General features: G+C 47.0%; 3 protein-coding genes across 3 annotated transcripts; all 3 read left to right on the forward strand.

Moving 5' to 3' along the window:
• Nucleotides 1–1,541: 1,541 nt before the first annotated feature.
• Nucleotides 1,542–6,859, forward strand: isy1 (ISY1 splicing factor homolog). Its single transcript, XM_053434371.1, has 11 exons — nt 1,542–1,669; nt 2,390–2,412; nt 2,526–2,577; nt 2,999–3,064; nt 3,205–3,247; nt 4,676–4,788; nt 5,589–5,706; nt 5,784–5,906; nt 6,115–6,227; nt 6,384–6,473; nt 6,615–6,859. Exons 1-11 carry the CDS (start codon nt 1,667–1,669, stop codon nt 6,720–6,722), a joined length of 852 nt encoding a protein of 283 aa, XP_053290346.1. The 5' UTR covers nt 1,542–1,666; the 3' UTR covers nt 6,723–6,859.
• A 3,428-nt stretch (nt 6,860–10,287) lies between these two features.
• Nucleotides 10,288–13,837, forward strand: zgc:77375 (uncharacterized protein LOC402927 homolog). The gene is made up of 9 exons (XM_053434680.1): nt 10,288–10,373; nt 10,719–10,910; nt 11,010–11,122; nt 11,432–11,525; nt 11,807–11,840; nt 11,924–12,098; nt 12,195–12,371; nt 13,230–13,407; nt 13,490–13,837. Exons 1-9 carry the CDS (start codon nt 10,317–10,319, stop codon nt 13,685–13,687), a joined length of 1,218 nt encoding a protein of 405 aa, XP_053290655.1. The 5' UTR covers nt 10,288–10,316; the 3' UTR covers nt 13,688–13,837.
• A 1,115-nt stretch (nt 13,838–14,952) lies between these two features.
• Nucleotides 14,953–21,949, forward strand: pcif1 (phosphorylated CTD interacting factor 1). The gene is made up of 16 exons (XM_053434069.1): nt 14,953–15,067; nt 16,131–16,285; nt 16,551–16,675; nt 16,789–16,914; nt 17,105–17,238; nt 17,319–17,473; nt 17,733–17,880; nt 17,961–18,044; nt 18,126–18,225; nt 18,381–18,540; nt 18,622–18,791; nt 18,942–19,028; nt 19,125–19,309; nt 19,391–19,484; nt 19,572–19,747; nt 20,364–21,949. The coding sequence occupies exons 2-16, from the start codon at nt 16,159–16,161 to the stop codon at nt 20,683–20,685; spliced, it is 2,193 nt and encodes a 730-aa protein (XP_053290044.1). The 5' UTR covers nt 14,953–15,067; nt 16,131–16,158; the 3' UTR covers nt 20,686–21,949.
• The last annotated feature ends 402 nt before the right edge of the window (nt 21,950–22,351 follow it).

Below are 22,351 nucleotides of genomic sequence, written 5' to 3' on the forward strand. Positions count from 1 at the left end.
AGGTTCTGGTTCAGGTCCTGTGTGGACAGGTTCTGGTGTGGACAGGTTCAGGTCCTGTGTGGACAGGTTCTGGTTCAGGTCCTACAGGCTCAGGTCCTGTGTGGACAGGTTCTGGTTCAGGTCCTGTGTGGACAGGTTCAGGTCCTACAGGCTCAGGTCCTGTGTGGACAGGTTCTGGTTCAGGTCCTGTGTGGACAGGTTCCGGTCCTACAGGCTCAGGTCCTGTGTGGACAGGTTCCGGTTTGGACAGGTACAGGTCCTACACGTTCAGGTCCTGTGTGGTCAGGTTCCGGTCCTACAGGCTCAGGTCCTACAGGCTCAGGTCCGGTGTGGACAGGTTCCGGTCCTGCACGTTCCGGTGTGGACAGGTTTGCTGTTGAAGGTTGTCTGAGACTATTTCCTTGTTTCTGTCTGTGACCTTTGACTCCCTCATGTCTCAGAAATCAGTCAAACATCAACCTGCTCACTGTTAAGCCCCGCCCTCTCGCTCACTGTGAACTCACCTGTGAAATACATAGATCAGCTGTTTCTGATGTCATCACCTCACGGTGACACGATGATATATATTTGTTAATGTATATATGTGTATATGAGTATTTGTGTATGTATATATTTATGTGGAGCTTCAGAGGAAACCGCTGCAGCAGAATCCAACACATCTGAAGAAACTAGAGACGGATTCTTCAGACGTAATAAAACATAACCTGCCTCCATCCTGCTGCTGTGATGTCATCGAGTGACCACATCCTGATGCTGTGATGTCATCGAGTGACCACATCCTGCTGCTGTGATGTCATCGAGTGACCACATCCTGCTGCTGTGATGTCATCGAGTGACCACATCCTGCTGCTGTGATGTCATCGAGTGACCACATCCTGATGCTGTGATGTCATCAAGTGACCACATCCTGCTGCTGTGATGTCATCAAGTGACCACTAGCCCCGACCTTCATGTTCAACTGGGAATGACGTCATTTTCACAAAGTGTTTAGACTAAACGTCTCCGATGTCTCCTACGAGGTGCGTTCATGGACACTACGATCACTTAATACGTGTCAATATGCAAAAGGTTAAAATGTTGTTTTGAATTGTTTACTTGTATTTCTTATTTTCATTAATTGTGATTATTTGATCTTAATTTCTGTCGAAGGCAAGACAGTAAAACACTTATTTAGTTTCTCAGTGGAGAGTTCTGAGGGGTTTCACCAGAAAACAAGACGAGAACTAAATCTTATCTTTCTTTTTTTTTACCTCTTTTAATTTGGTATTTAAAACAAATGTTTCACATGATAAAGAGAGTGAGACAATTATAGAACATAGAAAAACAAACATTTAAAAACAAAGGACAGATTTCATCTCCTGCCGCCTGCTCGAGGGGTTTCATGACGTTTGTGTGGATGTGACGTATTTGTCTCTAAAACATGTTGTGTTACTATTGGTAGATACAGAAACGAAGATTGTTATAAAAGCGTCAACGTGTTTTATTTTAAACTTCAGGATGTGTTATTTTACTCGTCCAGCAGGAGGCAGCAGAGCCGCAGCTCCGCCATCAGTGCATCGGATACAGGAGAAGAAGACGCTGGTGGACTTCCTGTCAGTGTGTGCGCATGTGGATCGACAGAAGCGGGAGATTTTTCTTATTCTAATAAAGAACTAAAGAGAAGAAGATGGTGAGAAACGTCACGAGACTTACACACGTCCTGTTAGCGGCTAGCCACGTAGCTGATAGCCTGTTAACTGTTAGCCTGTTAGCAGCTAGCTTGTTAGTGGCTATCCTGTTAACTGCTAGCCTCTCAGATGCTAGCCTGTTAACTGCTAGCCTCTTAAGTGCTAGCCACTTAGATGTTAGCCTGTTAACTACTATCCTGTTAACTGCTAGTCTGTTTGCTGCTAGCCTGTTAACTACTAGCCTGTTAGATTGTTAGCTGCTAGCCTCTTAACTGCTAGCCTCTTAAGTGCTAGCCACTTAGATGTTAGCCTGTTAACTACTAGCCTGTTAACTGCTAGTCTGTTTACTGCTAGCCTCTTAGCTACTAGCCTGTTAACTACTAGCCTGTTAGATTGTTAGCTGCTAGCCTGTTAACTGCTAGTCTGTTTACTGCTAGCCTGTTAACTACTAGCCTGTTAGATAGTTAGCTGCTAGCTTCTTAGCACTTAGCCTGTTTACTGTTAGCCTGTTAGCTGCTGTTTCACTGATTTAGTTGAAACGCTTCATGTTCTGTCAAACCGTGACTTCTCCAAGGCAACAGATTCTTCTCAGTTAATGAACACTCTGTTCTGATTGGTTCACACGCTGGTTTGTTGTCATGTGACTGTTCCTGTGATTTTATGGATGAATTGTTCACTTTGACTTTCACTGATTGGTTGATTTCACTGTGTCTCTGTTTCAGGCAAGAAACGCTGAGAAGGCCATGTGAGTGATGACATCATCATCCATCAAAATGACCATTCAGAAAAAACATGTGAATTCGAATCGAAGACTTTCAGACTCTGATCTTTAATATTTAATCTGTTTCTGTCCCTCAGGACGGCTCTGGCCCGGTTCAGACAGGCTCAGCTGGAGGAGGGCAAAGTCAAGGTGACCCGCATGTCTCTCTGTGACCTGCATGTCTCTCTCTGACCTGTTTGTCTCTCTCTGACCTGTCTGTCCCCTCTGACCCGCATGTCTCTCTGTGACCCGCATGTCTCTCTGTGACCCGCATGTCTCTCTGTGACCCGCATGTCTCTCTGTGACCCGCATGTCTCTCTGTGACCCGCATGTCTCTCTGTGACCCGCATGTCTCTCTGTGACCCGCATGTCTCTCTGTGACCCGCATGTCTCTCTGTGACCCGCATGTCTCTCTGTGACCCGCATGTCTCTCTGTGACCCGCATGTCTCTCTGTGACCCGCATGTCTCTCTGTGACCTGCATGTCTCTCTCTGACCTGTCTGTCCCCTCTGACCCGCATGTCTCTCTGTGACCCGCCTGTCCCTCTCTGACCTGTCTTGTCTCTCTGTAGGAGAGGAGACCATTTCTGGCATCAGAGTGCAGTGAACTTCCCAAAGCCGAGAAATGGAGACGACAGGTACAAACACACTGAACCACGCAATGCAGTAAAAGTACACACTGCAGTAATAATACACACTACAGTAACACTACACACTACAGGAACACTGCAGTTACAGTGATACTACACACTGCAGTATTGATGTGTGTGTGTTTCAGATCATCAGTGAAATCTCGAAGAAAGTGGCTCAGATTCAGAACGGTGAGTTCAAAGCTACATCATGAATTAAAAATACATCAAATAAAAAAATGTAACGAATTATAATAAATATATGAAACTATGTAGTTTGACTTTTTGAAGCTAATGTACTTGATTCTTGTTGTTCTGGGTTTGTTCCTCATGGCTGAGGCACTTATTGTGAGTCCCTCTGGATAAAGGTGTCAGGTCAACGTAATGTCTGACTATCAAACGATTACAATTATTAATCTGATTAATCACGATTTCTGTCAATTTTACTCTGTATGTTGTTGTGGGAACAGAAAGATAAATATCATGGAGCAGCTCATTCTGCACATGCACGTTTTTTCTCTGGTTGTTTGGTCACCATCCTGCGAGGGGGAGGGGCTTAAGACAAATTTGTTTAGGGGAAAAGAGGGAGGAGTCTCGAAATCTGTATCTCACCTGTCTGTGTCTCACCTGTCTGTCTCTCACCTGTGTGTCTCTCACCTGTGTGTCTCTCACCTGTCTGTGTCTCACCTGTCTGTCTCTCACCTGTCTGTCTCTCACCTGTCTGTGTCTCACCTGTCTGTCTCTCACCTGTCTGTCTCTCACCCGTGTGTCCCTCACCCGTCTGTCCCTCACCCGTCTGTCTCTCACCCGTCTGTCTCTCACCTGTCTGTCTCTCACCTGTCTGTCTCTCAACTGTGTGTCCCTCACCCGTCTGTCTCTCACCTGTGTGTCTCTCACCTGTCTGTCTCTCACCTGTCTGTCTCTCACCTGTCTGTCTCTCACCTGTCTGTCTCTCACCTGTCTGTCTCTCACCTGTCTGTGTCTCTCACCTGTGTGTCTCTCACCTGTGTGTCTCTCACCTGTGTGTCTTTCACCTATGTGTCCCTCAACCGTCTGTCCCTCACCCGTCTGTCCCTCACCCGTCTGTCTCTCACCCGTCTGTCTCTCACCCGTGTGTCTCTCACCTGTCTGTCTCTCACCTGTCTGTGTCTTTCACCTATGTGTCCCTCACCCGTCTGTCTCTCACCCGTCTGTCTCTCACCCGTCTGTCTCTCACCCGTCTGTGTCTCACCCGTCTGTGTCTCACCCGTCTGTCTCTCACCCGTCTGTCCCTCACCCGTCTGTGTCTCACCCGTCTGTCTCTCACCCGTGTGTCTCTCACCCGTGTGTCTCTCACCCGTGTGTCTCTCACCTGTCTGTCTCTCACCCGTCTGTCTCTCACCCGTCTGTCTCTCACCCGTCTGTCTCTCACCTGTCTGTCTCTCACCTGTCTGTCTCTCACCCGTCTGTCTCTCACCCGTCTGTCTCTCACCCGTCTGTCTCTCACCCGTCTGTGTCTCACCCGTCTGTGTCTCACCCGTCTGTGTCTCACCCGTCTGTCTCTCACCCGTCTGTCCCTCACCCGTCTGTGTCTCACCCGTCTGTCTCTCACCCGTCTGTCTCTCACCTGTCTGTCTGCAGCTGGTCTCGGGGAGTTCAAGATTCGGGATCTGAACGATGAGATCAATAAGCTGCTGAGGGAGAAAGGTCACTGGGAGGTTCGGATCAAAGAGCTGGGAGGACCCGACTATGCGGTAAATAAAAACAACTACCACAATAATCATATTGATAATCATAACAGTGACGAGTCAGTGACAGCTGCGTCTGCAGACGTAAAAAGTTTATTGTGACAAAACATGTGAGCGTTCATCTGTCAGTCAGCCACCTCACAGCAGCTGGTGTCCCCATCGGGGGCGGAGCCTCAAGCCTGCTGTCCACCGGTCCTGAGCCAACGCTGCGTTTGGAAACCGAATCACCTTTAATGGAGCGTTCACACTGAACACGTCAAGGTTACATACAGAGTCGCAAGTGGAGCGATGCATATGAAATACATGTTTCATGTTGCACCGATGCTCAAGTTATAAAATACTTGAACCTGGTTGAAAACTCGTTGTGACAGCCAATCAGTGCTGACCCCGACTCGAGGGGGGTCACGCCGCTCGGCCTCAGGTCGAACTGGAAACAGCTGTTCTCCAGACTCAGCTCCTGGAGGAGCAGCTGAAGGTCCCTGTGTGCTCCTCTGGTTGGGTGGAGTTTGCTTCTTCCAGGACTTCTCCTCTCTTCTGCTGACGCCCCCTGGTGTTTAAACAATGTACAACAAAGTAACTGTAGTTTCTTCAGCCAGTCGTCCTTGTGACTTCTGGAGGAGAACAGCTGGATACTCACTGGTTGGTGTTATTCACGTGATTAATCAGAATAAATGCAAACGATCCTGCATCAAGAATTGTGAGTTAAGGGCGTCATTAAATTTGCATCACATTCGGTCTGAACGCAGCATAAGAGAGGAAATAACACATTAATTGATGAAGACTTAACTCCTCTGATGCTGTTTCAGCGCGTCGGCCCCAGGATGTTGGATCATGAGGGGAAGGAGGTTCCAGGAAACAGAGGATATAAATACTTTGGAGCCGCCAGAGACCTGCCGGGAGTCCGAGAACTGTTCGAGAAGGAGCGTACGTAAACTTTAAATCTTCATAAGGACATGTACTGCTGTGTGGTCATTGGTTCTCACTGATCATGTGACTTCCAGCTGCTCCAGCACTGAGGAAGACGAGGGCGGAGCTAATGAAGGAAGTCGACGCAGAGTATTATGGGTACAGAGACGAAGACGACGGAGTGCTGCTTCCTCTGGAGGCACAGTACGAGAAACAAGGTGAAATTATTTTAACTTTATCATAACCTCGTCAGATTATTTATGAATCCAGTCAGATAACATCATAACAGTTGAATTGTCTTATAATCCAGTGAGTCATTTTTACAGTTAGATAATTTCTTGCTGCTGTGAAGTTCTATAGTCCACCTGTGAATGATGTTGAGAAGATGCACAACCAGACATTTTGTGTGTCTGTGTGTGTGTGTAGCTGTTTTGGAGGCAGTGCAGAAGTGGAGAACAGAGAAAGAATCTTGTTTGTCTGGAGACAAACATCTGGAAGAGGAAGAGGAGGAGAACATCTACAGCGTCCATAAGGAGGAGGTGAGCTGTCCCTTTACCTGCTCATCAGTCGGCCAATCAGCTGAGGACACATCACTGCTGTGCACCATGTGGTCTCTTGAAGTCACCTGAACGATTCAGCAGGTAGTTATTCAGTAGAGTGAAGTCAGTGAGTGTTTGATTTGTGTTTCTGTGCAGCCCGATGATGACGAGAGCCGGGAGGAGCAGGAGGGAGAGGAGGGAGGAGTCTCCTTCATCGCACACGTACCTATTCCTTCACAGAGAGAGGTGAGACACACACACACGTTCATTTATCTACACATGTGAGCAGAGATGTCCTCACATGGACGCTAATACAAGCCCCCACACAGATGTGAGACAGCTCTGCCTGTCCCCGGGACCCGTCTCACTGCTCTGTCTGTTTCTCAGGTGGAGGAGGCTCTGGTCAGGAGGAAGAAGATGGAGTTGTTACAGCGCTACGCCAGCGAGACGCTTCAGGCTCAGAGTCAAGAGGCCAGGACTCTGCTTGGAGTCTGACCTGTCTGTCACCTGTCTGTCACCTGTCTGTCACCTGTCTGTCACCTGTCTGTCACCTGTCTGTCACCTGTCTGTCACCTGTCTGTGTTGCCTTTGATGTAAATATCTTGTTTCATATTAAAAGTTTTTTCAGACCAGTTTGTTGTTGTTGTTGTTTGTTCACACCGTTAAGACCTCTTCGGGGATGCGATCTGCCTCTTGTGTTTTTAACATGTTTATCGTCAGTTAAGTCCTGCGCCATAACCTCTGAGAAGCAGGAGGGACAGAGAGGGACCGTCCTGCTGGAGACACAGGGAGGAAGTCTGTCTTTAATGAAGACACATGTTAATGTCACGGTAACGACAATGTGACGCCACGAGGAACACGATAGAAAAGATTAGTTTGTGAAAAGATTGAAATAGTTTATATTGTGTAAAAAACATGTTTATTCATATGTTAATGTGACATCAAACCTGTTTCTATCACATTCAATTCAATGACCTTTATTGACATCAGCAGATACACAAACGTGTGTTCCAATCAATCAATCAAATTTTATTTGTATAGCCCATATTCACAAATCACAGTTTGTCTCATAGTCTTCAACATGGTGAGACATCCTCTGTCCTTCACCCTCAGCAAGAGTCAGGACAAACTACTAAACCCTTTTAACAGGTACAAACACATAGAAACCTCAGAGACACACGTGAGGACCCGTCTCCCAGGACGGACACAAGTCAACAGATGTCAAGTGTAGTAAACATCAAGATAACGTTTTTAGCAGCATTGATGAGGGGAAACATTTTGAAGGATAACTTATATACTATATGTCAAACAGTCCTGCTGCAATCATACTCTATGGCAGGGGTGTCCCAACTACAGCCCGCGGGCCAACTGCGGCCCGCAATCCATTTTTAATTGGCCCGCATCATCAAAATTAATTTACTTTTTTTTTCTTTTTTTTCAACTAACAATTTAGTATCACTTAAATGGCACTTACTTATAGAACTTTGTAGTTTTGCTTTATTTTTGAAGGAATTGTACTTTTGAAGGAATTGTTCTTTCTGGAGTCTTGGTGTTCTGGGTTTGTAGCCTCGGGGTTGATGCACTTATTGTAAAGGCCGGCGAATGCTGCTGCAGCTGCAGCTGTGGCTTTGGAGAGGAAGGAGAAGCTCCGTGTGTCATAAATTCCCTTTGCACCATTAGATGTTTTGCTTGTAATCAATGATACAATGATACAGGCTGAACTTGAGGCTACACTGAGGCTCAAGGTAAATCTGACTGGCTACTGGTTTGTATGGTAATACAATGAAAACCATGTGGCCCACTCAGTAGATCAGACATCAATACCTCTATGTCTTTTTAAACTAAACACTTCCTATTTCAGAACATAGAACAAGTAACGTTCCTCCACACTAATTAGCTCTAACTATAAGCTTTATCAAAAATGAAGGTTTTGAGTCTACTCTTAAACGAACAGATGGTGTCTGCCTCCAGAACTGAAAGTGAGAGATGATTCCACAGCAGAGGAGCTTGATGGCTGAAAGCTCTGGCTCCTACTCTACTTTTAGAGACTTTAGGGACGACAGCCTGAGTTCTGGGAGCGGAGTGCTCTAGTGGGTTGATAAGGTACTAACAGCTCTTTAAGGTAAAAAGACGCTATATTATTAAGGGCCTTGAAGGTGAGGAGGAGAATTTTAAATTCTATTCTAGATTTAACTGGAAGCCAGTGTAGTGATGCTAACACAGGAGACATGTGGTCTCTGGTCCTGGTTGTCTTCAGGACACGTGCTGCAGCATTTTGGACAAGCTGTAGAGTCTTTAACGACTTACTGCTGGAGCCTGATAATAATGAATTACAATAGTCCAGTCTCGATGTAACAAAGGCGTGGACTAGTTCTTCTGAATCTTTTTGTGAAAGGACATGTCGGATTTTTGAGATATTACGCAAGTGGAAAAAGACGGTTCTAGAAATTTGTTTTAAGTGAGAATTAAAGGATAAATCAGGATCAAAGATCACTCCCAAGTTCCTGACTGTTTTGTTGGAAGCAAGGGCAATGTCGTCTAGCGCAGCTATATCATTAAATAATGTATCTCTAAGGTGTTTGGGGCCAAGTATTATAACCTCTGTTTGGTCTGAGTTTAATAAGAGAAACTCGCGGGTCATCCAGGTTTTTATGTCCTTGAGACATGATGAAGTTTAGTTAATTGATTACTTTGTTCAGGTTTTATTGATAAGTATAACTGGGTGTCATCTGATAATGTTTCCTAGTGGCAGCATATATAATGAGAATAAAATTGGGCCGAGCACAGAGCCCTGTGGAACACCATGGTTTACTTTGGTGCGCACAGATGACTCATCATTAATTTGCACGAATTTGGAGCGATCAGAAAAGTACGATTTAAACCAGTTAAGGGCGGTTCCATTAATGATAATTAACTGTTTGAGTCTTTGTAATAGAATTTGATGGTCAATTGTGTCGAATGCTGCACTGACATCTAACAGGACGAGGACAGACACAAGTCCCTGATCTGAGGCCATTAAAAGGTTATTAGTGACTTTGGCCAAGGCTGTCTCTGTACTGTGATTGGCTCTAAACCCCAACTGAAAGTCTTCATATATATTATTTTCCTGGAGAAAGTCACACAGCTGATTGGCTACAACTTTTTCTAAGATTTTAGAGACGAAGGGGAGATTAGATATTGGTCTGTAATTGGCTAAAACCTCTGGGTCTAGGGTGGGTTTTTTGAGAAGGGGTTTGATGACAGCTATTTTAAAAGACTGTGGTACATAACCTGATGATAATGACAGATTGATAATGTTAAGTAACGAACTATCAATTAGGGGCAGAATTTCTTTAAGTAATTTGGTAGGAATGGGATCTAAGATACAGGTTGTTGGTTTAGAACCTGAGATTAATTTGGTAAACTGATCACAGGTGATCAGAGAGAAGCTGTCTAAGTAATGGGTAGGATTCTCAGCCGTTTCTGAGATGTCTGTTGTTGGGAGGGTATTAGTGCCAATTGAGGGCAGGAGATGGTTGATTTTATTTCTAATAGTTTGAATTTTATCATTAATAAGTCATAAAGATATTGCTATTTAGGGAAGGAGGAATACTGGGTTCGGTGGAGGTGTGACTCTCTGTCAGCTACAGTACTGAAGAGGAACCTGGGGTTGTCCACGTCCTTCAGTCTCTGTGTCATCATAAGGTTTCAATCAGGCAACTGATTGGTTGATTGGTGGCAGCCTGCTGCAACATGTGATTGGCTGATTAATGGCTGAACGCTGCATGTGATGTCATGTGAGAGAAAACTGTTGTCAGCCGCGTTTAATCAGTGTGTGTGTGGGTTTGTGTGTCTCTGAGTGTGTGTGTGTGTCTGAATGTGTGTGTCTCAGTGTGTGTGTGTATGTGTGTCTGAGTGTGTGTGTGTCTCTCTATGTGTGTGTGTCTTAGTGTGTGTGTGTGTGTGAGATCAAGTGAGTATGGGTGTGTGAGTGAGGGTTAGGGTTTTGAAGTTCCACTGTCAGACATAACAGTTGCCCCTCCCCCTGATGATGTCACAGCTGGGTCAGTATAACCGAGCAGCAGACGGACGCTCTGACAGACCGACGTCATGTGGTGTCGAGGTTTCCTGCAGCGGACGGTCAGATCCATGTCGACCAGTAGACAGGTAAGAGTGTGTGTGTGTGTGTGTGTGTCTATGTTATATGGGGTACCTGATTGCTCACTGACCTTATGTGGACCCGTCTGTATTTGTCCACATGAAGTTAAATGTTCTTCAGATGGTTTCAGGTCAACTTGAGACACGAGTGATGTAAATTAACTGTTGTCACGTTAGACGTGAAGAACAACAAGTGTAAACACACAAAGGAATATTAAAATCATATAGAATATATTTAAAACAGGTTGTTGAACCTGTTAGAAGTTGTGACAATAGCTTAACATTTTTACACAAATAAAACAAACAGGATGTCAAAGTTTAGCTGTCTCTGTCTCACCTGTCTGTCTACGGCAGGCTGGTGTCCTCCTTGACGTGGACGGTGTCCTGCTCCGTGGCGGCTCAGTGATCCCGGCTGCTCAACGAGCTTTCCGGAAGCTTCTGGACCAAAACAAGAACTTCCTGTTTCCTGTTGTTTTTGTCACCAATGCAGGAAGTTGTCAGAGACATCACAAGGCCCAACAACTGTCTCATCTGCTGGATGTCAAGGTAAGATAGACAGGTGGATGACAGACAGACAGGTAGAGGACAGGTGGAGGTTGTTCTGATTGGACCAACACAGCATGTGACCTCTCTCTCTCTCTGTAGATCGTCCCGGAGCAGGTGGTTCTTTCCCACAGTCCTTTGCAGATGTTAAAGAGTTTTCATGATAAATGTGTCCTGGTGTCGGGACAAGGGCCAGTGGCGGACATCGCCCATACGTATCCTTCAGTCAACCCTTGACCTCTGACTGACCTTTCACCTCTGAGCATTTCAGTCATGTCTGTATAGATATGTCATGTGGCGCCCCCAGTAAGCCAGTGGTGACTTGTGGTACAGAAACTCTCTGTGATAATCATCAGATGGACAAACATCTGGAAAGAAAGAATCTGATCGTTTAACTTGTTGTTGATCATCTCATGAAGAGTTCATAATCTAATCCTGTGATGTAATGAGAGCGAACCTGAAACTCTGTACTAGTCTGTGATTGGTTGGTTTGAGATTTGAAGTCTTGACCGTGTCGTCGTCAGTTTGGGTTTTCAGAAGGTGGTGACCATTGAGCAGCTCAGAGAACATCACCCCCTGCTGGACATGGTGGACCATAACAGGAGACCCAAACTCCCCGTGAGGACTTTTCTTGTCTACCACTGTTAGCTATTACCGCATGGTGACCGTGTTTTCAAACCTCTAACCCGAGACCCTGAAGTTTACTGCCACTGTCAGATACTGTAAAACACAATGTATCTGTCAGTGAACACAATCCCAGGCGGTCGCCTCATTGGTCGACTGGGACAAAAAATGGTTTAAAACAAAGTTAGTCACGATTGTGTTCAAAGAAACTAAGTTTGAGGAGTTTGCAGATTTGTATGTGTAATCATCTGATTTAACGGTTTGTTCTGTTTCAGTTGACTTCTCTGAGGACGATTCCCAAAATAGAAGGTAACGCAACCATACAGTAAAATTAAGCAACAACTATACAACAACTACAAAATAAAACTACACAACTTCCTGTGTTGCCATAGCAATCATACTGTTTGGGGAACCAATCAGATGGGAGACCAACATGCAGCTGTTGATTGACGTGCTCCTGACCAATGGGAGTCCTGGCTGTGAGTACGACGCACACCTGCCGACTCAGCTGCCGGTCCTGGCCTGTAACATGGACCTGGTGTGGATGGGCGAGGCCCCGTCTCCACGGTAAACAACAGGACAAATCAATGATCAGTTTGGTAGCATGTCATGTGAAGGGCCTGTGGTCCACATGTCCGTTTTGACTCTTCCGTGTTGCTGTAGCTTTGGTCACGGGATGTTCCTGCTGTGTCTGGAGTCCGTCTACAGGAAGTGGACAGGTCAGGAGCTGCAGTACCAGGCGCTGCTGGGAAAACCAAGTCTGCTCACGTACCAGTACGCTGAGCATCTGCTGAGGCTGCAGAACCACAACCAGCGGATAAACACTGTCTATGCCATCGGGTAACCAAACCGAGTGTAACACCGTAACCAAACCGAGTGTAACACCCTAACTAAACCGAGTGTAACACTGTAACCAAACCGAGTGTAACACCCTAACTAAAATGAGTGTAACACCGTAACCAAACCGAGTGTAACACCCTAACTAAACCGAGTGTAACACTGTAACCAAACCGAGTGTAACACCCTAACTAAACCGAGTGTAACACTGTAACCAAACCGAGTGTAACACCCTAACTAAAATGAGTGTAACACCGTAACCAAACCGAGTGTAACACCCTAACTAAAATGAGTGTAACACCGTAACCAAACCGAGTGTAACATCGTAACCAAACCGAGTGTAACACCCTAACTAAACCGAGTGTAACACTGTAACCAAACCAAGTGTAACACCCTAACTAAACCGAGTGTAACACCGTAACCAAACCGAGTGTAACACCCTAACTAAACCGAGTGTAACACCGTAACCAAACCGAGTGTAACACCCTAACTAAACCGAGTGTAACACCGTAACCAAACCGAGTGTAACACCCTAACTAAACCGAGTGTAACACCGTAACCAAACCGAGTGTAACACCCTAACTAAAATGAGTGTAACACTGTAACCAAACCGCGTGTAACACTGTGACAAAAAGGAGTGTAACACTGTGACAAAAAGGAGTGTAGCACTGTAACTAAAATGAGTGTAACACTGTAACCAAACTGAGTGTAACACCGTAACCAAACTGAGTGTAACACCCTAACTAAACCGAGTGTAACACCGTAACCAAACTGAGTGTAACACCATAACCAAACTGCACTGAACAGTACAAACTGTGTCACACTGTCAGTTAACCAAACCACCATTCTCTTGTGGCTCAGTGACAACCTAATGACGGACATCTATGGTGCTAACCTGTATAACCGCTACCTGGCTCAGCAGCATGCTGCCATAACCACCAGCACCAGGTCTGCTGCCCAGGGAACAGGCAGTCGGCTGACGGCGGTGGTTTCGGAGGAGGAGCTGGTGTCCACTGCTGCTCAGTGTCGCTCCCTATTGGTTCGTAGTGTCTCATCCTTTCATGGAGCAGTCTGCAGGATGTAAAAGCCTCACTCCTCACTGCTGCTCTGCCTGTCTTCAGGTGTGCACAGGCGTCTATAACCCTCGCTCCCCGTGGCCTAGCGACCAGAGCAGCACCATCACCGAGACAGTGTTCCACGGCCACAGAGACCTGGTCCTGGAGCCAGACCTGGTGGAGCCAAGTCATGTGGTGCAAGATGTGGAGGCTGCAGTGGATCTGCTGCTGCGGGAGGAGGCTGCTGTCACCTCTGACCTTTGACCCACCTCTGTTGTCCCATCAATGACCTGAAGAGGTCTCACTCTGTCTGTTTATCAGGATACTGTCGACAGTTCACATCTGGTCCATGGAGCAGAGTTTGAACTCTGAACTCACACGAGTTCTTCAACCACTTTGAGAGATTAAAAGCTGTTCTGATGTGACTCTGATGTGTATGTGTCATCTTATTTTAATTGTGAAAACTTGAAAAAAAAAATTTTTACTGACAAATTAAAAAAAATTGTTTTAATTGATATATGTTTATTCTGAATAAACAAAGAAAATCATAACGAATTTTTTTCATTGCAGCTTTAACATCTTTTTCAGTGTATTTATTTTTTTAATGACAAAACCCTGAACCTGAATTATTTCATAAACATGTTCCTCATTAAAACAAACAGGTCCCACACAAAACAGCGTCTGTACATGTTGTGTAATTGGTGTTTGTGTAGCAGCAGCAGCAGGTTGTTTGGTCCAACTCCTTCAAACAGGAACATGTGATCAGTGTTGTTGTTTACAGCTCGTCCACACCGGCCCTTATGATAATTACTATTTGTATAGCACTGATCTAAACAAGGTTACAACGAGCTTCACGAGATCCATGGCAACAATTACTGAATACAAATAAACGTTAGGCTTCAGTTAGATTACAAGCACCAGATATCATGTTAAGGCTGAAACTTCATTTATAGATAAACCAACAGTTCCTGTGGAATATGAATGTCCATAGGCAGATTGTTTTATTACGTCTGAATCTGTCACCAGAGGCGGTGCACTAGTGGCAGAAACTTGGACTATTGGCAGAAAAGGTCTCTGGTTCGACTCCAGGGAGAAACAACAAAAGACGAACCCGGATTGATCTGTCCAAAAATCCAAGAGGATTCTCCCTGCCCTGTCTAGTGCCCCTGAGCAAGGCACCTTACTCCCCCAACATCTGCTCCCCGTAGGCCATACATGGTTGCTCACTGGTCTGTGTGTCCTGCACAAGATGGGTCAAAAGCAGAGGTTACATTTCCCTACCTGCATGAGTGTGTCTGTGTTTGGGACAAATAAATACATCTTAATCGCATCTAATCATATTAGTTACTTCAGGTGTTTTGGAATCTGCCCTCACGCTGTTAAATCCTGAGACCCCCCCCCCCCATCGTAGTGCGGAGGAGATGAAGTTTATTTTAAAGTGAACTTTCCCTTTAACCGTTGACCTGCCCAACATGGCGGCGACAACAGGACACTTCACAACAGGAAGCAGAGAATCCGCCGCGCATGCGCAGCAGCTCAGCCCGGGTCCCTGTAAAGATGTCTGAGCAGGCGGGGAGGGAGCGGAGCGGAGGACCCGAAACAAGCGCGCAGAACCCACAACTCTTCGCAACTTAACCGGCCAAGGTAAGGGCAGGGGGCCCGGTAGAGCCGGTTCGCCCGCAGCGGTGTGCGGCGGAAGGTGCGGGGCTTCGGATGAAGCGGCCGAGCGGCGCTCCGAGCGGCTCGGTCCGCGGAGCGGAGCGGGAACGATGTGCAGGACGCGGCGCTCTGTGGCAGGGGCGTGTCCGCCATCTTGTGAGAGAAGTGGCGCCTAAACAACAGCTGTCGCTCCGAGCGGGCCGCGCGAAATGGCCGTTAAATGACCGGTAGCGGCGGAGCTGGCGACGGCTCCGCGGCCGCTCGGTGCGTCGGACCCGCTTCAGGGCTCTTCGACGCGGCTGTGGACCGAGCTGCCGCCGCGGGGTCGAGCTGCGAGCGCGGGCTCCCGACGAGCAGCCGCAGCCTTTTGTCCCCCCCCCCCGTTTGTCCCGACAGACTGACACGCGCATGCGTGTAACCATGGCGCTCGTGTCTGCGTTCCAGCGTCAACACGAGGAAACACGAAATGTCTTAATAACGCATCGATCATGTAAACAAACAGAATCCAAACAACAGCTGATCGTCAGATTTAAACTGTCCTATCGTCTCTTTAGCGCCACACTCAGGCGGCCGTGGTGTACTGCTGCTCCGCTTTCCTCCGTCACGTTAAACAGCGTTTACCGTAAAGTAATACGTCACATGACGTCACAAACCAGTGAGACTATCACTAACTTATTTCTAAACTGTATTATTCATCTTTTCAACAACAACAGTGATAGTTCATGTTAGTGCTGATAGGACAATTAATTAAAATGAATGTGAGGGGGAGACGAGAGGGAGAGACAGGAGAGTCAGACAAGAGAGAGAGACAGGTGAGAGGGAGAGACAGGAGAGAGAGACAGTGGAGTCAGACAGATGAGAGGAATGGAGTAATAATTTCATCACGTGTTATGTGACCCCTCAGTGTCACATTTATTATAATTTATTGGTGACATCACTTTCTCATGTGACTACAGGCCATCACTGTCACATGACATCGACCAGTGACATCAGAGTATTTCACCTGTGTTTTATTTTGAAAGTAACATGTCTCTTCCTGTCGAGACAGGTGGATGTCATTCTGACGAGCAGCTGAGATGTCCAATGACAGCCAGGCATCAGTGAAGGGGGAGGCAACCATAATTCTGTCTCCCTCTGGCTCCACCTCCTCAGAGGGACCGCCCCTGTCTCCGTCCACAACGTCCAAACCACCTGAGCTGCCAGGTACACCTGTCTGTCTGTGTCACCTGTCTGTCTGCATCCCCTGTCTGTCTCTCAGATGAGCTGGTCTCTCTCTCTCTGACCTGTCTGTCTCTCAGATGAGCTGGTCCAGGCTGGATGGTCTAAGTGTTGGTCTATCTCTCTCTCTGACCTGTCTGTCTCTCTGACCTGTCTGTCTCTCAGATGAGCTGGTCCAGGCTGGATGTTCTAAGTGTTGGTCTATCTCTCTCTCTGACCTGTCTGTCTCTCTGACCTGTCTGTCTCTCAGATGAGCTGGTCCAGGCTGGATGGTCTAAGTGTTGGTCTCGGAGGGAGAACCGACCATATTATTTCAACCGGTTCACCAATCAGAGCCTGTGGGAGGTGCCGGTGCTTGGTCAGCATGACGTCATTGTGAGTAAAGTTTGCTTGTCATCTGACATCATTTCCTGTCTCCACACAATAATCATTTGATTGTCTAGATTATATCTATATATGAACTGACTGTAGTGCGTGTCTGTCTGCAGTCCGATCCTTTAGGTCTGAATGCGGCTCCAGCAGAAGGTGGGGACACTAACCATGGTAATGGTCAGAGGAAGAGGAGGAGCTCTGAGGAGCAGGGGGCGGGGCCCAACAGCCTTAAACGAGCTAAGGTAAGAACAGTAATGAGGACAGCTCGTCTCCGTCGGTCACTTCACTGTGACGTTAGCATGAGCGTCCTCAAACAGTTCACAGCTGAATTTGTACGGCAGGAGGTGATTGGTTCTTGTGGTCTGAACTGTCGCCCTGTAAATCGGTCACGGTGTGCAGTGGATTATGGGAAAATGTGTCATCTGTTTCCAGGTGGAGCCCACCACGCCCATCTCTCCCAGCACCCCCGGGCTCAAACCCTGGAGCTCTGCCCCTGAGGACAAACAGGCCCAATCAGCTACACCTGCAACTCAAAGTCTTGCCCCCGCCCCCTACAGACCAGCTGTGTGAGTGCTGAAGCCGCACCACTTTCTTTTGCATCTCTTGAGATCCTGTGGATTTACTTTAACATTGATGTCGTCTTCAGGATCTACTGGGATCTGGACATCCAAACCAACGCTGTGATCAGAGAGCACCCCGCGGCCAATCACCTGCCTCCTCATCCTGAAATCGAGCTGCAGCGCGCTCAGCTGGTCACGAAGCTGAGGCAACACTACCACGAGCTGTGTCACCAGAGAGAAGGTAGAGAGAAGCACAGGGAAACACTGTAAGGCTGTTTAAATAGTGTCTGGTCAGTTTGAGTTCCACATGTGAAGCAGCAGCAGGAGATCATACGGGTCAGCCTCGTTCACAACAACAGGAACGTGTCCGGATTAACTGACTGGCATTCAGAACAGTTCAGTCTGAATCAGCTTTAGTTTAACATGAGGTTGAGTAGCACTCCATACAGCTGATTCAAGAGTTAACATCTGTCTGTCTCACTCTCTCTCTGTCTGCTCAGGTATCGATCCTCCTCGCGAGTCGTTTAATCGTTGGTTACTGGAGAGGAAAACGATTGACAAAGGTCATGACCCTTTACTGCCGAGTGACTGTGACCCCGTCATCTCCCCGTCCATGTTCAGAGAGGTCATGAACGACATCCCCATCAGGTACCTGCCTGCCTACCTGTCTGTCTGTCAATCTGTTTTTCTCACCACCTGTCTCACCTCCTGCCTGTCTCACTTTTCAGGCTGTCTCGTATTAAGTACAAAGAAGAAGCTCGCAAGCTGCTGTTCAAATACGCTGAAGCTGCCAAGAAGATGATCGACTCGAGGTAGGTCACAATATGAGGTCATCAACGGAAAGGTGGGTTGATGTTGAGGGAGCTGTGACTTGTGACCTCTGACCTGTCCAGGAATGCGAGTCCAGAGAGCAGGAAGGTGGTGAAGTGGAACGCTGAAGACACCATGAGCTGGCTGCGTCGAGACCACTCCGCCAGCAAAGAGGACTACATGGTAACAGTTGAACTAGACTGGTTTCATCGGCTGACCTCTGAACTCCTTTGAATTTACTCTGTAAACCTTTATCAAGATGTTTGACAAGAGCAGCCCAAGTCAAAGTTGAGTATTTTTTAGCTGATGACTGTGTGTGTGTGTGTCTGTGTGTGTAGGATCGTCTGGAACACCTGAGGCAGCAGTGTGGTCCTCACGTTACCGCTGTCGCCAAAGACTCCGTTGAAGGAATTTGCTCTAAGATCTATCAGCTGTCTGCAGAGTACAGCCGGCGCCTGAGACAAACACACCTGACTCTGCTGCAGGAGCAACCTACAGGTACACACACACAAACACACACACACAGGTAGGTCTTGTGCTGTGTTACTTATACATGTGTGTTGGTTTGTGTGTTTTCAGAGGCGTGTGCGTCCCCTCAGCAGTCGCGGCTCGTCTACTGTTTCCCTGTGCGTCTGGCAATGGCCTCGCCGCCGCTCCCCCGGGTGGAACTGCACTTTGAAAACGACGTGGCCTGTTTGCGTTTCAGGGGAGAGATGGTCAAGGTCAACAGAGGTCACTTCAGCAAACTGGTCAGTGCCACTGCTATTACCATGACTTCCTGCAAATGTTTGAAATCAAAAGTCCTGCAGGAAGGTTTAATGTGACACATGTGAAGTCAACTTCACTGCTCACCAGCAGAGGGCGACACTCACCTGTCTCTGTGGTTACCATGGCTACAGGAGCTGCTGTACAGGTACAGCTGTATTGACGATCCTCGCTTTGAGAAGTTCCTGTCCAGAGTCTGGTGCCTCCTGAAGAGATACCAGGTCAGCTGACTCTGTCAACCAATCAGCTTCGAGTTTCTGCCAGCTGACAGCGGGTGTCAGAGCTCATTGGTTAACAAGGTGTGTTTGTGTGTCCAGGAGATGTTTGGCAGCGGTGCTAATGAGGGGACCGGCCTGCAGGGGGCACTGCCGGTGGCAGTGTTTGAAGCCTTGAACCGACAGTTTGGTGTTTCCTTCGAGTGCTTCGCCTCGCCGCTCAACTGCTACTTCAAACAGTTCTCCTCGGCTTTCCCCGATATTGACGGCTTCTTTGGATCTAGAGGGTGAGACGGAAACCTGTGAGCTGTGGGACTGTGGCCGGTGGTTTGTCTACACAGTGTGAGTAACTGAGTGTGTGTTTTCAGGCCCTTCCTGTCCTTCTCTCCAGTCAGTGGCTCGTTTGAAGCCAACCCTCCGTTCTGTGAAGAGATGATGGATGCAATGGTGACACACTTCGAGGTCAGTGTAGCATCCTGGTCTGTAAAGGTCTGTAGTGGTCTGTACTGGTCCTGAATGTGCTGCTGACTGATGGTCTGTCTCCTTCAGGACCTTCTGGATCAGTCCTCGGAGCCTCTGTCCTTCATCGTCTTTGTTCCAGAGTGGCGTGACCCCGTGACCCCGGCTCTGACTCGCATGGAGGGAAGTCGATTCCTCCGTCATCAGCTGAATGTCCCGGCCTACGAGCACGAGTATCGATCTGGGAGTCAGCACATCTGCAATAGGTACTAATACTACACTATGGGTACTAATACTACACTGATACAACACTGTGTACTGATACTAGATGTTGTGCACTAAATTAACACTGATACTACACTGTGTGTACTAAGTCTACACTGATACTACACTGTGTGTACTAAGTTTACACTGATACTACACTGTGTGTACTAAGTTTACACTGATACTACACTGTGTGTACTAAGTTTACACTGATACTACACTGTGTACTTAGTCTACACTGCTACTACACTGTGTTTACTAAGTCTACACTGATACTACACTTTGTGTACTAAGTTTACACTGATACTACACTGTGTACTTAGTCTACACTGCTACTACACTGTTTTTACTAAGTCTACACTGTGTGTACTAAGTTTACACTGATACTACACTGTGTACTTAGTCTACACTTCTACTACACTGTGTGTACTAAGTCTACACTGATACTACACTGTTTTTACTAAGTCTACACTGTGTGTACTAAGTTTACACTGATACTACACTGTGTACTTAGTCTACACTGCTACTACACTGTGTGTACTAAGTCTACACTGATACTACACGGTTTTGTAAATACTACACAGTACTACATTAATACTCCACTCCTTGTGTTGTTAGGGAGGAGATGTCCTACAGGGCGGTCCACGGTACTGCGGTTCTCTTCCTTCAGAATGACGCAGGTTTTGTGAAGTGGGCTCCAACTCCAGAGCGTCTGGCAGAGCTGACGAAGGCGTACCGCCCCTCCTCCGCTCGCCCCTCCTCCCTGTCTTCTCCTGGCCCTGCCAACGTTGCTCCAGGAGACAAAGACTCCACCCCCAAGGCCTCTGATAGGACGCAGAGCAGTGTGATGTCCCCAGGGAGCCATGACAACAACAACAACAACGACAACAGCAGCAGCAGTAGCAGCAGTAGCCCTCAGGACAAGATGGCTGCTGTGTAGAGGGGCAGGGCTTGTAGTGTAGTCCTGGCCCCTCCCCTTGTTGTCTGTTCAGATTGTCCCTCACCAGCACCTGTAGCTCACCCTCAATTTCTCTCAACATACCCACCATGCAGTTCCGTGGCGGCTGTCAGCCGGGGGCAAAGAGCCACGCTGATACCTTAACCTTTAATTGTACCGTCGACCCACCATCATCCCTGTGGTCTGTTTCATCCCTGTCCACTCCAGCTGTTCTGATTGGTCGAGGCTGATATCACAGAATCTGGAGCTTTGGGTTCAAGTGGGGACATGGTGCCGTAGGAAGGCAACCAATGAGAGCAGAGTTAAATTAGTGAGCAGCGACGTGTTTGAACTCCAGCAGAAAAACCTCTTCATTCACCTGTGATGTCATCTGTGTTGTCACTTCTCCTCTTGGCCAGAGGACTTCTCATTGGTCCCCTCACCGACTGGGCTTGGTGATTGGTTGACAAGGCAGCTATTGTTTCTATTGGACAGAATCCAGCAGCGACCCACTTCAGGCCCTGCCTCCTCATGATCTTCTGGCCAATCAGTGCCAGGGGGCATTCTGGGAGACTGAGTATTGAGCCGGCATGGGGCATCCAGAGTGAGGTTGTATTAACTGGTGGAAGGAGGCGGAGTCAGAACTGGGATTCGGACTGGTCGGTGAGGGCGCTGAGAGACGGACGCTACCTTCCTGCCTCGTCAGAGGTCCCATCCCTTCCTGAGGGAGTGTGGGACAGCTCCTCTGATTGGCCGATGGGCGATCCGATCAGACGTCTGTCACCGTGTAGATACTGTACAGTGAAACTGTTTATGTTCTTTTCCTTGTCTGTTTTTTTTTAATTTAATTTAAGGTTTTTTAAAGAGATTAACTGTTTCCTGTTTGGCAAAGTTCTGAACCAAAGTGAAGAAGAAGAGAATTTTTGTGTGTAAAAGAAAACGTGTTTGAGCGACGGGAACGCTGAACAGTGGGAAACGTGACGCCGACGTCAAACAGGAAATGCTTCCGCATATTTTTATATACGTCTTTTTGTCCTTGGTGCATGAATCTTCGGACTCTGAACGACGCTGAGCCTGAATGTTTCCTCCGAGTCTCTGACGGAGCGGTCCTTTAAGCTAAGCTGACTGATAAGCTCGGCTAACGTTGGACTGTAAACATCATAATGGTGAAAACAAACTGGAGACATTTTCTTGTAACTAATGAATTAATTGGATCAGAAATATTAACGCTCTTGTAATTTTGAGATAAAATCCTGTGACGACCTTTGACACGTGTGATGTTTCCCTTCATTTTCAGATTTTCTTAATGTTCAATAAAATTGTTTTGTTTTATGACAAAAACAAATGATTTGATTTAATTAAAGTTTTCATGTGATAAAACATTTAAGATGTTTGTCACATGTTAAAATAAGATTTTTTCTTTAAAACTGTTAAACGTTGTTTCCTGTGACAGAGAGTTAAACATTTTCAGGTGATTCAAACTAAAGATTCTGATGATTATTTTCCTGACTGATGAATAATAATTGTTCTCCAGTTGGCTTGTCTTTAGTTAACGTGTGTGTGGTTCTCTGATGACGTGAGGATGGAGACTGGACTGAATATACTCAACCAGAGATGCAGGCCGAGTGTTGGTACTACAGTACACGTTCTCCCTGGAACCCAGATGACT

Source organism: Pleuronectes platessa, chromosome 2 (genome assembly GCF_947347685.1).
Source record: "Pleuronectes platessa chromosome 2, fPlePla1.1, whole genome shotgun sequence".
Lineage (NCBI taxonomy): Eukaryota > Metazoa > Chordata > Actinopteri > Pleuronectiformes > Pleuronectidae > Pleuronectes > Pleuronectes platessa.

Bases quoted from the DNA above. Each gene is read 5' to 3' on its own strand.
- isy1 (XM_053434371.1), top strand. The intron at 3,065-3,204 runs GTACAAACACAC...TGTGTGTTTCAG, and splicing joins CCGAGAAATGGAGACGACAG to ATCATCAGTGAAATCTCGAA. The intron at 6,228-6,383 runs GTGAGCTGTCCC...GTTTCTGTGCAG, and splicing joins ACAGCGTCCATAAGGAGGAG to CCCGATGATGACGAGAGCCG.
- zgc:77375 (XM_053434680.1), top strand. From the start codon at position 10,317: ATGTGGTGTCGAGGTTTCCTGCAGCGGACGGTCAGATCCATGTCGACC. The intron at 11,123-11,431 runs GTATCCTTCAGT...TGTCGTCGTCAG, and splicing joins GTGGCGGACATCGCCCATAC to TTTGGGTTTTCAGAAGGTGG. The intron at 13,408-13,489 runs GTTCGTAGTGTC...GCCTGTCTTCAG, and splicing joins CTCAGTGTCGCTCCCTATTG to GTGTGCACAGGCGTCTATAA.
- pcif1 (XM_053434069.1), top strand. From the start codon at position 16,159: ATGTCCAATGACAGCCAGGCATCAGTGAAGGGGGAGGCAACCATAATT. The intron at 18,792-18,941 runs GTCAGTGCCACT...CCATGGCTACAG, and splicing joins GAGGTCACTTCAGCAAACTG to GAGCTGCTGTACAGGTACAG. The intron at 19,029-19,124 runs GTCAGCTGACTC...TTGTGTGTCCAG, and splicing joins GCCTCCTGAAGAGATACCAG to GAGATGTTTGGCAGCGGTGC.